The 13,319-nt window shown below is 53.0% G+C and overlaps 1 protein-coding gene across 1 annotated transcript; it reads right to left on the reverse strand.

The window, feature by feature from the left end:
• Nucleotides 1-1,762: 1,762 nt before the first annotated feature.
• Trem2 (triggering receptor expressed on myeloid cells 2) lies at nt 1,763-6,474 on the reverse strand. Its single transcript, XM_005389679.2, has 5 exons — nt 6,272-6,474; nt 4,227-4,577; nt 2,892-2,982; nt 2,166-2,350; nt 1,763-2,093 (listed from the first exon to the last, which is right to left on the reverse strand). Exons 1-5 carry the CDS (start codon nt 6,309-6,311, stop codon nt 2,077-2,079), a joined length of 684 nt encoding a protein of 227 aa, XP_005389736.1. The 5' UTR covers nt 6,312-6,474; the 3' UTR covers nt 1,763-2,076.
• Nucleotides 6,475-13,319: the final 6,845 nt, after the last annotated feature.

The raw sequence follows: 13,319 nt of genomic DNA on the forward strand, positions 1-13,319 counted from the left end.
TCCTGGCTGGGATACAGGGGCCGCAGGCAAAACCCAGGAAGTGCCAGGCTGCTAGTTGAGGACCTACTGTGGCTGGACACCTGGCCAGGGACTTTCACAGACATTATTTCTCTTACCCTCACCCAAACCTATAAAGTAGGCAAAGGGAAGTTGATTGACTGACTTTTACAAGCAGGAACACTGAGGCACAGAGGGGTTGAGGGACATTCCCCGGATGTCTTGCTGGGAGGCAGAGGTGAAACAAAACCCCTGGGACCCAGCTCCCCTTCCGCCCAGTGTGTGCCTGGCATCTCAGGCAGGGGCCCACAGGTGACTCTGACCTGGGGCTTTGTTGCCGGTGTGGTGAGCAGGAAGGAGAGAAGACCACACTCTGATGGGAGAACAGCTGGATTCTGGGGTGGGTGAGGGTGGGGCACACCCAGGGAGGCCCCAGGCCTGCTGCATCAACACAGGTGCCCCCGATGGGAGCCCACAGAGTGGGAGCCCAGCCTTGGCACCTAGATTGCACCCTGGATCCAGTAGGACAGGGCCTTGGGCCCTGAGGACACAACGAAGACGTTTAATGTCCTAGGAAGCAAAAAAAAAAAAAAAAAAGACTGGCCTGGAAGCACCAGGGCAGGGGCGAGGTGTGGCCCACATGGAACGGAAAGGTGGGCACAGCACAAGGTGAGGCTGAACGTGGCTCTGTGCTGGGCTCCCTCCCAGGGACTCAAAGCCCTGCGACCTGGCACTGTGCAGCCACGGCCAGAGGAGCCCTGGCATCCTGGAGGCCTCGGGCAGCGCCCAGACTCTCCACCTCTGCAGCCGCTCGCCCCCCGGGGCAGCGCCCAGGCTCTCCCTCACCCTTTACCCCTGCCCAGTGGCTTTCTGGAAGCTGCCCTAGCTGTCCCCTCGGCCCCCAAAAGCCCCCATGTCCTCCTGGCTCATTTCCTCACCTCCTGCCAGAGTTTCTCCAGGGGCGCCTTCCAACGAGCCTGTTTGGAAGGGCTCGGCCCCGTCCCCTCTGCACGCCAGCGTCTCCACCCTGCTTTATTTTATTTCTCCCTCAGCGCTTTGCTCGCTGATATCCTCAGGCTTGTTTTCTGCGTTCCTTGTCTATCCGTCTGCCCGCTCCAACAGGAGCAGGAGGACTCTTTGCTCATTTTCCTCACTCTTCACAGGGCCCAAAAAAGCACCTGGGGCAGGCCAGAGGCCCCCACTGAATGAATGAATGAATGAATGAATAGGATTGAGCTAGAGGGAAGGTCGCCTGAGTGCCAGGTGAAACTTGGATTTCCAGGCTCTCCTGGGGGCCGCAAGAGAGCCCCTTGCCCTTTTAGAGCCTCAGTTTACCTTCTGTGCCGTGACACGCTCGGAGCATCCAGCTCTGATGTGCTATGATCCCCACTATGACTCCACCCTGGACGGGAAGTTGATGAAAGCAAAGCTCTAGGGAGACAGAGGAGTCAGCCGAGGTAGGCGGCGGGGGGAAGGACGGCCAACAGCCGTCCAACAACCAAGGCAGAGAATGGCACAGGGCCGCAGCGGGAGACACTAGGCGCTGGTGGTATCCAGAGAAGGGGCAGGACTTGGCCACGGGATCTGGGGGAGTGGAAGGGAGGAAGGTGGGAGATGGGAACGGAGGCTGCCCTACCCCCGGACTGGGCCTGCGCAGCCAGATCCTGCGTCTTTCCCTCAGGCAAACCCATTCTCCGCGCCCTGAAGCGAAAGAGAAAACCTTCGTGACGCCCAAACCGTCCAGAGAAAAGCGATCAGTCTTGGATTGGTTTGTGAGCGTGTTTAATGTCCAAACCCAGGAGTGCACAAGCAACCACTCCTACCTCACACACACACACACACGCATGCACGCACGCACACATGCACGCACACACACGTACATGCACACACGCGTGTGCACACACACTGCAAACACACACGCACGCACACACATGCGCACACGCACACGCACAGGCTCCAGGGGAAGCAGGTGCAGGCCCGGTGGCCTCTTGCCAGAGCGGAGCAGACCCAGGAGTCTTGGTGGCCGAGGGGCGGGCACACAGGCACAGGCCGGGAGGCCCCGGGTGGGGTTCCCTTCTCTCATGCGTCCCTTGGTCCTGCAACAGACTGGCTGCTCAGTCCCCGCCCAGCTGGCTAGGCCACCCAGCCGCAGTCCTCACCCAGCTCACCTGTCAGGGTCTGAAGCTGGTGCCCTGGGTCGTGGCCACCGTCCAGCTCCCCGGCCGCAGGTGTCCCCAGCTTCCACCCACGCCAGGCCACACCCCAGAGGACACCAGTGGCCAGAAGCTTGCCGAGGAAAACGAAAGCCAGGAGGAGGGTGGGAGTGGGGCGGAAGGGCGTCTCTCCCAGGTGGCTGTGTGGGGAGAGAGAAGGCATTTGGAGGTACGGGAGTAACAGGTGCAGCCAGCCCTCAGGGAAGGGACAGGGAGAGCCGGCGGGAGGCTCCAGTGCCCATCACCCTCCCTGGGACAGGCTCTGGGGTCTGGGGATGCTGTGGTCAGTTTAGGCCAGGCTGTTTTGAGTGTGCCAGGTACACTGGAACACGGCACCTTCCTGGTTGGGCAGTCGGCTGCTGTCCGCGGTGGCACGCCACTGTGTGTATGTGGCTGCCTGACCAGTGCTGCTAGGTTGTGGGGAAACAAAGGCTGCCTGTCCTGGGGTCTTGGAGGAGCGCTCTTTACCAATGAATCCAGAAGGACCTCAGGCCTGGACCACTGCACAACGCCCTCCCCAACACACACCCCCAGCAGGCTGCAGGGGTTTAAGCAAGGCCACACACAGGCCCTTTCCTGCCCTCAGGCACTGGAACTGCTGGTCCTGGGACCCGCTTCCCACCCAATGCCAGGCTCTGCGGGGTCAAAGCCTACGGGCACGAGAAAGGGACCTCGCGGTACCTGGAGATGCTCTGCTCCACCTGGGCGTCACCGAAGGCTTCAGACAACTCGGGGCTCCAGACATCCTCGTCCTCCTGCAGCACCAGTGGGTCTGTGGGGGACGGCACAGCTGCTGACCCCTCCTGCTGCAGGCCCTGCCCGGGTGGGAGGACTCCACAGGTGCCAGGTGCCTTGGACTCTTATCAGGCCCTTAACCTGATAGCCCTCTGCAGGGCTCGGATCCCTCACCCGTGTACCCCCGAGGGACAAGGTGGGGGTCCCCAGGATTCCAAACAGCGCCTCCACTAACACCCACCCCTGCAAAGAGCAAATGCACAGCTTTGCAAATGAGTGTAATCTGCCGAGCTGTCTACACTGCATGGGTCCCGCTGGCCCTGGGGAGTCGGCTGGGCCTTGGACCCTGATAGGGCTGAAAGTCCATGTCTCTCCCTTCCCAGGCCCTTAGGAAAGTGAGGGAGGTGGGATTTGTGCCCAGGGCTGCGGGGCCCCTGTTCCCCTCTCCCCAAGACAAATGCTACTCTTGTTCCCAGGATAGAAGGGCAGAGTGGGGTCAGGGAGCTGGGAAGGATCTGCGACTTGGAGCTGCTCTCCTTGGAGACACTGTTCTGGGAGGCAGTGGAGGCTTCCTGGAGGCCCAATTCTCCAGTCGGATGTCTCACCTCCTAAGTGAGGACCCCAAGCCAGGTCAGAGGCAGGAGGTCTGTTCAGGGCATCCCTCCCTCTCCTGCTCCCAAGCACTCACAGGAACCCTGGGGGTCATCAGGACAGTCACCAACATCTCCACTGAAACCTGGGTACATGTGTGTGTGTGTGTGTGTGTGTGTGTGTGTGTGTGTGTGTGTGTTTCCAGGTGTTTCCAGTGGTGGAAACCAGGGCCTCCCACGCCATGGTAGGTGAGTGCTCTGCCCCTGAGCTACAGCTCCAGTCCCAGTATCCTCATTTTAAGAGGAGGAGATGAGGCCCAGCACAGCAAGCCTCCTTGCCAGGGTGTCTTTCTGCACAGGCTGGTGCTCAATTTGCTTATAGGTCTTTTGGCTTTTCAGATGCGGGTATAAATTAATCTCCTGCTAGAATACAAGGGTTCAAGGAAGCAGGGCCAAAGCAGACAATGTCTTCATGTAAATTAGAGAAGGATGCCCTTCCTGTAGGTGACATAGCCTTGCACCAGGGAGCACAGCCTGGATTGGGCTAGCTTGTGCAGTGAGTAACCTGCACAACCATCCATGGGACCCAAACTGGGGACTTTCCCAGGGTAACAAAGAACCCAGAGGATGCTCCCGCACCCAGGGTCCCAGACAAGGGGCCTGGTCTTGGTCCAAGGCCAGAGGTGCTCACCTTCCAGCACCTCCACCAGCACCTTGTGGAGGGTGTCAGCCTCCCTGCCGTGGAGGGCCTGGCACTGGTAGAGGCCGGCATCATGGGCCTGAAGGTTCCGCAGCGTCACAGTGAGGGTGCCGCCCAGGGCATCATCTGTGATGGCCGTGCTCCCGTTCCGCCTCCGCAGAAAGGCCAGCAGCCACAGGCTGTGCGTGCTGACCACTCGCTGGCACAGGCCCTCCTCCTGCGGCTGCCGGCACCAGGCCTTGCGGCGCCCCCAGTGTTTCACCGGGTCGTAGGGGCAGGAGATCTGCAGGGACTGGCCGGCCACACCCTGGAACACTGTGGTGTTGTGGGCTCCGGACAGCTCTGGAGGGGAGACAGCAACTCATGCTTCCATCCGGTGCTAAGTATTTACTGAGCACCTACTATGTGCAGTGGATGGAACGGAGCCCAGCAGGAGCTCAGGTGCTTGCACAGGTGTGCGGGGAACAGTCCTAACTGCTCGTCTCACCACTGGACTTGCTGGGTGACTTTGGAGAAGCAGCAGACCCTCTCTGGACCTATTTCCAGAGCCCCTCGTCTGCAAAGCTCCTCCAGTTCCATTCTGCACATCTTCCTCTGTCACATGAGACCAGGGCTGGCGGCCGCTCGCTGTCCCAGCCGTCCACAGTGGTACTGACAAAAGCCGCATCCTCCTTCATCCTGACCTTTAGCTTCCAGCTTCCCTATTTCTGTGGCTTTGTTCCCCTTTCAAGAAGGACTTGTCTCGAGCTATTTTGGGGGAGACATGAGGCTGCTATTCTGGGGAGGAGGAGCCAGCCTTGAAGCCCCAGCCGATTGCCCAGGGCAGGGGCTCTAAGGAGTGGTCCAGAGCTTCTGCCTCCCCATTGGCAATCTGCAGCCACAGATTGCTGGGAAGGGGCTGGGATTGAAGCTGGCTGTGGTGGTGCACGCCTGTAATCCCAGCACTCAGGAGGCTGAGGCAGGAGGATCACTGTGAGTTCAAAGCCAGTCTGGGCTACAAAGTGAGATTGAGGCCAGCCTGAACTACATAAAAAGACCCTGTCTCAAAAAGCAAAAAAAAACAGAATCAGAAGAAGGAGGAGGCAGAGGAGGAGGAAAGAAAGGAAGGAAAGAAGGAAGGAAGGAAGGAAGGAAGGAAGGAAGGAAGGAAGGAAGGAAGGAAGGAAGAAAAAGAAAGAAAGAAAGAAAGAAAAGAAACAAACAAAGGAGAAAGATAGAAAGAAAGAAAGAAAGAAAGAAAGAAAGAAAGAAAGAAAGAAAGAAAGAAAAAGAAAAAAGAAGGAAAGACAGGTTTAAGAAGCCAATGGCCTGCACTGCCGCGCTAGAGACCCTGTGCATCCTCTCTGGCACCCCTGCCTCAGGGAGGCTGACTCCGTGCAAGACTCAGGGCAGACAAGACTCTGTGGGGACAATCCTCCCCCTACTCAGGACTTCCCGCTGCTCTGGGGGAGCAAGAGACACCCAGCCGGGTGTGGTCAGGAGGATCAAAAGTTCAGGCCCAGCCTGGGTAACTTGGGGAGACCCTATCTGAGAATGAGAGGAGGGGCCTGTCCCACAGTGGGAAGAAGGAGTTGTGTGCACGGCTGCGGGATGACCGAAATCTTCAGCCCCTGCCGGTGCTGCAGCCCCTTCCCAGCATCCCCTAGGATGCAGATCTTGGTCCGGGGTCTTCCTCCCTCCCTCCCTCCTGCCCACCCTGCCAAGCCCCGGGATGGTCTTATGCTTCACCGAATCACAATTTGAGGGGCTCTTATCCGTGCCCCTCTAGCTTCCCGGGGCTGCACCTGGATGCGCCCTTCCCGGCAAGGCCAGGGTCCAGCAGCCCCTCGCGCCTGCGCTCCAGGACGGCTGTGGCCCGAGGGTGCGATCCGAGGGAGGCGGCGGGAGGGAGCGGGCGGAGCGGAGCACAGCAGCCCCGCGCGAGGCCGCCAGCTCCTTCCTCCTCCTCCCTCCTCGGGCCCGCGCCCACCTCTCCACGCCGGCCACAAGCTCAGGCAGGAGAGGGAAGGAACCACGGGGGCAGAGGGGACACCTACCTGTAACGAAGAGCAGGAGGAGCAGCGGGAGAGGCTCCATGCCGCCTCCGCGACGGCAGACACTCGGGGGCTGGGGCAAGCGCTCTTTCCCTGGAACTGCAGAGGCGCGGACTGGCCCGCGCGGCCCACAGGAACTGGGCTCCCGTGATTCAGGACGGGCGTGGGAGGGAGGAAGGCACCCGCTTCAGGGGCCTGGGAGGAGGCGGAGGGTGACAGAGCCCTGGGACGAGGGCGGGCCTCCTCCCGGGCTCGGGATGCCTGGTCTCCGGCAGAGCCCCACCCCCCGGGCACTGTCCACACAGCCCTGCTCAGCCTCTCAGGGGACAGAGAACAGCTGCTCCCCTGGGGGCTCCGGACCTCGGCGTCCCCTTCCAGGCCTCCCCCTGCACTCCACACTCGGATACTGAGAACACAGATTTCCCGACTTCCTGTGTGGGCAGCTACACACCCATGACACCCCGTGCCTCAGTTTACACATCTGTAAGATGGGAACATTGATAGCGCACCGCATAACGTGGATCCCTACGAGTAATGTGCTTCCAAACAGCCTGCAGCACAAGAAGCGCTGGGCATGAGAGGGGAGCCTCTCTGCAACCTCCTGCTTAGGGTCAGCCTCCTATAAGCAGCCGGGCATCCCTGGTGGGGGTGGGGGTGGGGTGGCATCCAGTTCTATGCATCACAACACACTCGTGTTACTCTAGGTGAGAACCACCATCACTAAGTCTGTCAACAAACACCACAATACAAAACACTTTCATCGCCCCCCAAAGTTTCCTCGTGCCTGGTGTTAGCCAGTCTCCACTTCTCCAGTCCAGGCTCCAGCAACGGCTGGTCTGACATCTGTCCCTGCAGCTTCCTGCCCTCTACGGCGCGTCATCCTCGGGAACCACACCGCACAAGACCTTTCGAGCTCGCTGAGACGCACACGGTGCGCACAAAGCTGCCCTTCCCTGCCATCCACCCCCTTTTCTTGCAGAGCAGAACTGTGTGGCACAGAAGAGTCGCAGGTGCTTTACTCAACAGCCGATAGGCACGTGGCTTGTTTCTAGTTTGGAACAATAATGCAGCAAGTCTTGACTAACATATATATAGAGATATATATTTTTTACAGATGCTTTCATTTGCTTTGATCAAGTCTTAGGCTTACAGCCAGGCGTGTCACAGGCATGTAATCCCAGCACTCTGGGAGGCCGAGGCAGGAGATCCCAAGTTGGAGGCCAGTCTGGGTAACTCAGCAACTTAGGGAGACCCTGTCTCAAAACAAAAATACAAACAGGGCTGGGGACATAGCTCAGTGTGAAGACCCTGAGTTCAATCCCCAGTACTGCAAATCAATCAATAATCAGTAATCCATCCACCCACCCATCCATCCATCCACCCATCCGAGGAGTGGGAGTGCTAGCTCACATGGTAAGTGTAATTCCATGAAAGCCAAACTGTTTTCCAAGAGGTTTTAGTATTTTTGCATCCTTGTCAACATTGGATAGGCTTTCTTAAACCTTTCCACTAGTTTAAGATAGTATCTCATTATGGTTTTAGTGTGTGTTTTGCTAGTGACTGATGTTAGATGTCTCCTCATTGTTCATATAATCTTATCTCATGAGCTATCACTTCCCATGGCTAACAGTAAGTCGTGAGACTCCTGTGGATATCTTGGTTGTTTTTTTTTTGTTTTGTTTTGTTTTATTTTTTTTTCCCCCGGTACTGGGAATCGAACTCACGACCTCGTGCTTGCCAGGAAGGTGCTGTGCTGCTGAGCTAAATCCCCAGCCCCTCCTGTGGATATCTTGGATGCCAGTCTTCAGTCAGACCTGTGCTTTGCAAATACCTTTTTCTAATCTGTAATTGGTTTTCTCATTTCATTAACAGTGCTTTTCAAATGGGTAGATTTTAATGCCAATGAGTCCAACTTATTGATTTTTCTTTCATGATTTGTACTCTTGACATTCCATGTAGGAAATTCCCCTGGCTCAAAGTTATAAAGGTCTTTTCCTATGTTTTCCATTAAGAGTGGGTTTTTTTGCATTTGCATTTGTTTTTTGTCTTTTAGAGACAAGGTTTCCCTATGCAGTTCAGGTTGGCCTTGAGCTCACTTTGTAGCCCAGGTTGGCCTTGAACTCCCAGCAATCCTCCTGCCTCAGCCTCTGAGTGCTGGGAGTATAGGCATGCACCACCACGCCTGGCTTAAAAGTCTTATTTAAGTTTTACCTTTTGGTCTATGATCCAATTTTTAGTTAATTTTTACATGTGTTGTGAGGTCTAATTTGTAGAACTTTTTGTTTTGGTTTTTATTTTTGTTTTTGTTTTTGTTTTTGTTTTTTTTGCATGTAAACATTGTGCCAGAATCACTTGCTAAGAAAGTTGTATTTTCTCTATTGAATTGCCTTAGAAGGGCCAGGTATATAGCTCAGTGACACAGCACCTGCCTGGCAATCAAAAGTTCCTATGTTTGATTCCTGGTACAAAAAAAAAAAAAATCTAGTATACTGAATTGCCTTAGAGTCTTTATTGATGATCAGTTGATGTATAAGTAAGTCTAGTCCCTGACTGTATACTGGTTCCGCTGACCTACATCTCTGTCTCCATCAATGTCACAGTACTTTGACTGCTAACCGTAGCTTTATAGCTAGGTATCAAAACCAGAGGTGCTTCTCCAAGGTGGGTTGTCTAGTCTAGTTCCCTTTTCTTTTTTTTTTTTGTTTTTGTTTTTGTTTTTGTTTTTGCTACCAGGAATCAAACTCAGGACCTTGTACTTGCCAGGCAGGTGCTGTGCCACTGAGCTATATCCCTGGCCCCCTAGCCTAGCTCCTTTACTTTGCCATGTCAGTTTTAGAATCAGCTTGTTAATTTCCATCCCCTCACAAGGCAGGCACACACACACATTCACACACACACACGCAGATTGCATTGACACTATCGTTCAGCTTGGAGAGAAATAAACATTTTTCTTTGGTACTGAAAATCATACCTAGTGATGTGCTACTACTGAACTACATTGCTACCCCTTTTTATATTTTTATTTTGAGACAAGATCTCAATAAGTTGCTCAGGCAGCCCTCAAACTCCTGCCTTCTGGGTAGCCAGGATTACAGGTGTGTGCCCCCACTCCTGGCTAGACGCCGTAACACACTGGGCCTTCCAATCTGTGGACATAGCTTGGTCTTTTAGCTATTTATTTCTTCTATGGCTTCTCTGATAAATGTTCTCTAGTTTTCTGCATAAAAATCCATGCACTTTGTTTTTGCCTAAGTACTTCATGATATTCTGTGCTATTTTAAATGTTTCTGGCTTTCTGTATCATAGGCAGAAGCAGATTTCAGAAGTTCTGTAAATCTGTTTTCTTATTTTCTGGCCCACTTATGCTTCATTCTGGCTCCTTCTTCCCCTTTCCTTCCTACCCAAAGGAAAGCTCTTTTTTATTCCTTCTAAACCGTGGCACAGGGCAGGCCTGCAGAGACTGTTTCCCATTACTCACAGCACACGCATAGCAGTGCTGGCTCCTTGCAGCCTTGCTGACCCAGGCCCCTTAGGTCCAAGCACGGGACTTCTCGCCACCCTACTCCCAAGCACAGGGCCCTTCCTTTCCTTTCGCTGAATGTGAGTCCGAAGGTTCCTCCAGTTCACAGCTGAGCACAGAGACACTTCGCCTCTCTCACATCTGAGCCCCACTGCCTAGTGATCCACAAGCAGTCCTTCTCCCACCAGCCACACGCTCATCATGGTGCCATAGAGCTCAGGTCTCACGGGGCTCCACATTCCTGGCTGTCATGGTGACCACCACTGAGGAAAACTAGAACCGGAAGTGTAGCTGGGGCTCACGTGGCTCCCATGGGACAGGTGATACACGCCTGCCATCTGACTTCCGCTGCGCTCTTGAAGCTGCTGGGCCGTTCTCAGAATCCCTCGAGGTTCCCCATAAACCCCTGCAGGAGCTGTTCCCTATCGTCACTCTCCTCTGTGGGGGCGCACCTCTCTGTGTCTCCTTTTCCCCTGGGCTCATTCAAGGCATCAGAAGTGAGTATCGTCACCGCTCTCAGATCCTCTGTCCCCACTCCGGCCAACCTGAGCATCCAGGAAGCGTGGAAAACCTGTCAGGACCATGGCCAGCGCCCACACCTGCTGGAGCTGGGACGTAGTGACCAGAACCTCTCTGGTCATGGGAACAGAGTTCTCAAACCTGGGACAACTCGAACTCTAGCAGAACACATCACCAGGCTCACCTGAGACATGCCATGGAGAGGATGGGTGGTGGTGTCCTCAACGTCATTGGCTGGGGCCACCACCCGGAACCACTGCAGTCCCCAGACGCCATTCCTATAAGTAGATGCATAAGACCTCCCTTTCCCAGTTCCCTCTTTGATCCTACCTTGTTTTTATTTGAGCTCTCCTGCCTGGATCCAAGCCCCTGTCCTCCAGCCCCAGCTTCAATCCCTCTCAGACTCCTCGGTCTTCTCTCTTCTCCCCACCCCTCTCTGTATTTGAACTTCTACTTTCTGACACATCTAGGTCCAATCCACTCCTAACAACTCAGACTTTCTAAGTTGAGAGTCGAAATTCCTGTTACGGGCAGAATGGCTCCCAGGTAGTGTGTGTGTGTGTGTGTGTGTGTGTGTGTGTGTGTGTGTGTGTGTGTGTTGGGGTTGCATAGGTCATAGGCACGCATGTCTTGGGCCAGTCTGGCACAGAACACAGGAGATGAGACACCCTTGGGTGCTCAAGCCGGTGTAAGTGTGCAGACATCAGACAGAGCTGAGGCGGAAGCACAGGCATCCTCTCCTGCTGCTCATTGGATCAGAATTAGTCACAATCTGGTCAGGGTCAGGCAGGCTATCCCACTGAGTATGACAGCCATGTGGGGACAGGAAAGTTGTGTGGGTCAGTAACTGGAAATACAGAGTAGGAATCAGGACATAGACCATGGCTTCTTACAGATCTTATTCTGTGAGGTGTGATCCAACTCTATTGTTAATGTTTAAGTTTTTAAAATGTATTACAGTAAAAATGCATTGCTATGAAACCCTATCAGGTTAATAATATCCCTCAGTTATTGTGGATTGATCAGGTCCATAATCTCCCAAGTGAGTGAATGGTGAAAGCTAAATAAAAGACACAAATGGAATGATTTCAGGGCTCTAGAAGGATCAAAACCCTCTCACAAAATTCAAGATTCTCTTGGGGGCTAAGACCAAGACCTTCTCTGGGTGGTCTGTATTTACTTAATTATCAGAAGGGAGGGGAATACTCAAGAAGGCCAGAACCACTCAAGGACTTCTCCAAGTAAGGTGTTAATTAATCCACCCAGAAGTGAAATGCCTGAGGCTACAGTTTTTATCTAACTGAGGCTGGATCCAGGTGTCCTTGGCTGTGACCTTGTCTTATCCTTTGAGGCTTCATGGCTTCACCCACCATTACAGGCCTCAGTAAGGATTAGTGACTCACAGAGGTTCATTTATTATGAGTCTCCCACCCATTTCCAGGCAAGTGGCCTAGGCTTTGGACAGACTCACAAGTAAACACAGAAAGCCAATTGGTTAATTTAAGTCCTGTTCAGAGCTGCTTTGTAGTGGTCCCCATCAAATCCCCCTCAAAGTACTTCCCTTCACTTTGGACACACTTTTCCCACCATTCTTGCCACTTTCTGAAGTAGTTCTGGAAGTACTCTTTCATGAGTGTCTATACTGGGTGAGATTAAAACTTGCAGTGAATGCCACTGCTTAGCGTCATCCAACAAAAGCCAGCTCATAAAAACTTGAGGCTGTGTCCTCATCCACCTCACCCACCAGATTTGGTACTGTGCAACTTCCAGCTCTTACCCAAAGCCAAAGTGACCAAGAAAAGGAAAGGTTATGAACAGACTCAGGACATCAAGGCAGCCACAGCAGTGCAACTGAAGATACTCAACAAAGTGGAGTCAAATTTATTATAATTTTTTTTAACTTAAGCACTCATTCGCTATACTTTTTTATCACACTGCATATGTGGTCTTGGGCAAGGTTCTTAGCTCTCTGAGACTGGCTTCACCGTCTGGTTTATTTAAAGAATAAAGCAGTGAATATTGTCTTCTTCCTTTATAATCTATTTCTCTCTAAACTCTTTCCCTCTCCCTCCCAGCTACCCTTATCCTGGTCCATTTTCCTCTAGTATGACCCTTCCCTCCACCCCATAATCCTCCGTTTCCCTCCCTGTGTGCTCTATTCTCGTGTCTCCCCTCTGCTCCCCCACACCCAAACTTCACCTCCTTTGCAAGGACATGGCCTCCTCCATCTGGGCAGCCTCTACTTCCCCCTTCAGGCACTGCCCAGCCCTGCCATGCTCCCCACTGACACTGCTCCAAGCTTACCAAATCCATTCCCTCCCACCCTCTCACTTCTTTAAACTTTTTCTATTTTTTATTGTGCAGAATTTCAAATATAAGCAAAAGTAGGCAGAACAGTATAATAAACCCATCCATCTTCAGCAGTGTATCACTGGCATCCCTGATACATGGTATCAATTCACAGCCCGGCTTTGACAATGTATCAATTCACAGCCTTTTTTCTACTCCCTTGCTCCCATAGTAATTTGAAGCAAATCCCATTTACCCTATCGTCTCATCCATAACTATTTCTGCTAAAGTGATTCTTTTTTTAAAAAAAAGTAAATCATCCCAGCACTCAGGAGGCTGAAGCAGGAGGATCCTTGTGATTTTGAGGCCAACCTGGACTACAAGGCGAGCTCAAGGCCAGCCTGAACTGCATAGCAAGACCTTGCCTCAAAAAAACCAAAAACTAAAATAAAATTTTAAAAGTAAAATAAAATTTGAAGGATTTCCAATAGTTTCAATAATGTCATATATATTTGACGGATTAAAAAGAACTGGATCTAAATAAGTCTACACATACAGTTGGCTAATACGTATCTTATGTTGATTTTAGTCTTTAGAGTCCCCTTCCCCCTATGTTTTTCTTCCCCTACAATCTATTTGTTAAAGACACTAGATTGTTCATCCTGTAGAATTTCCTACAGTGTAGAGTTTGCTGATTCATTTCCACAGTGTTGCTCAACTTTT

The sequence above is a fragment of the Chinchilla lanigera genome, unplaced genomic scaffold, assembly GCF_000276665.1.
Source record: "Chinchilla lanigera isolate Chin_1 unplaced genomic scaffold, ChiLan1.0 scaffold00036, whole genome shotgun sequence".
Lineage (NCBI taxonomy): Eukaryota > Metazoa > Chordata > Mammalia > Rodentia > Chinchillidae > Chinchilla > Chinchilla lanigera.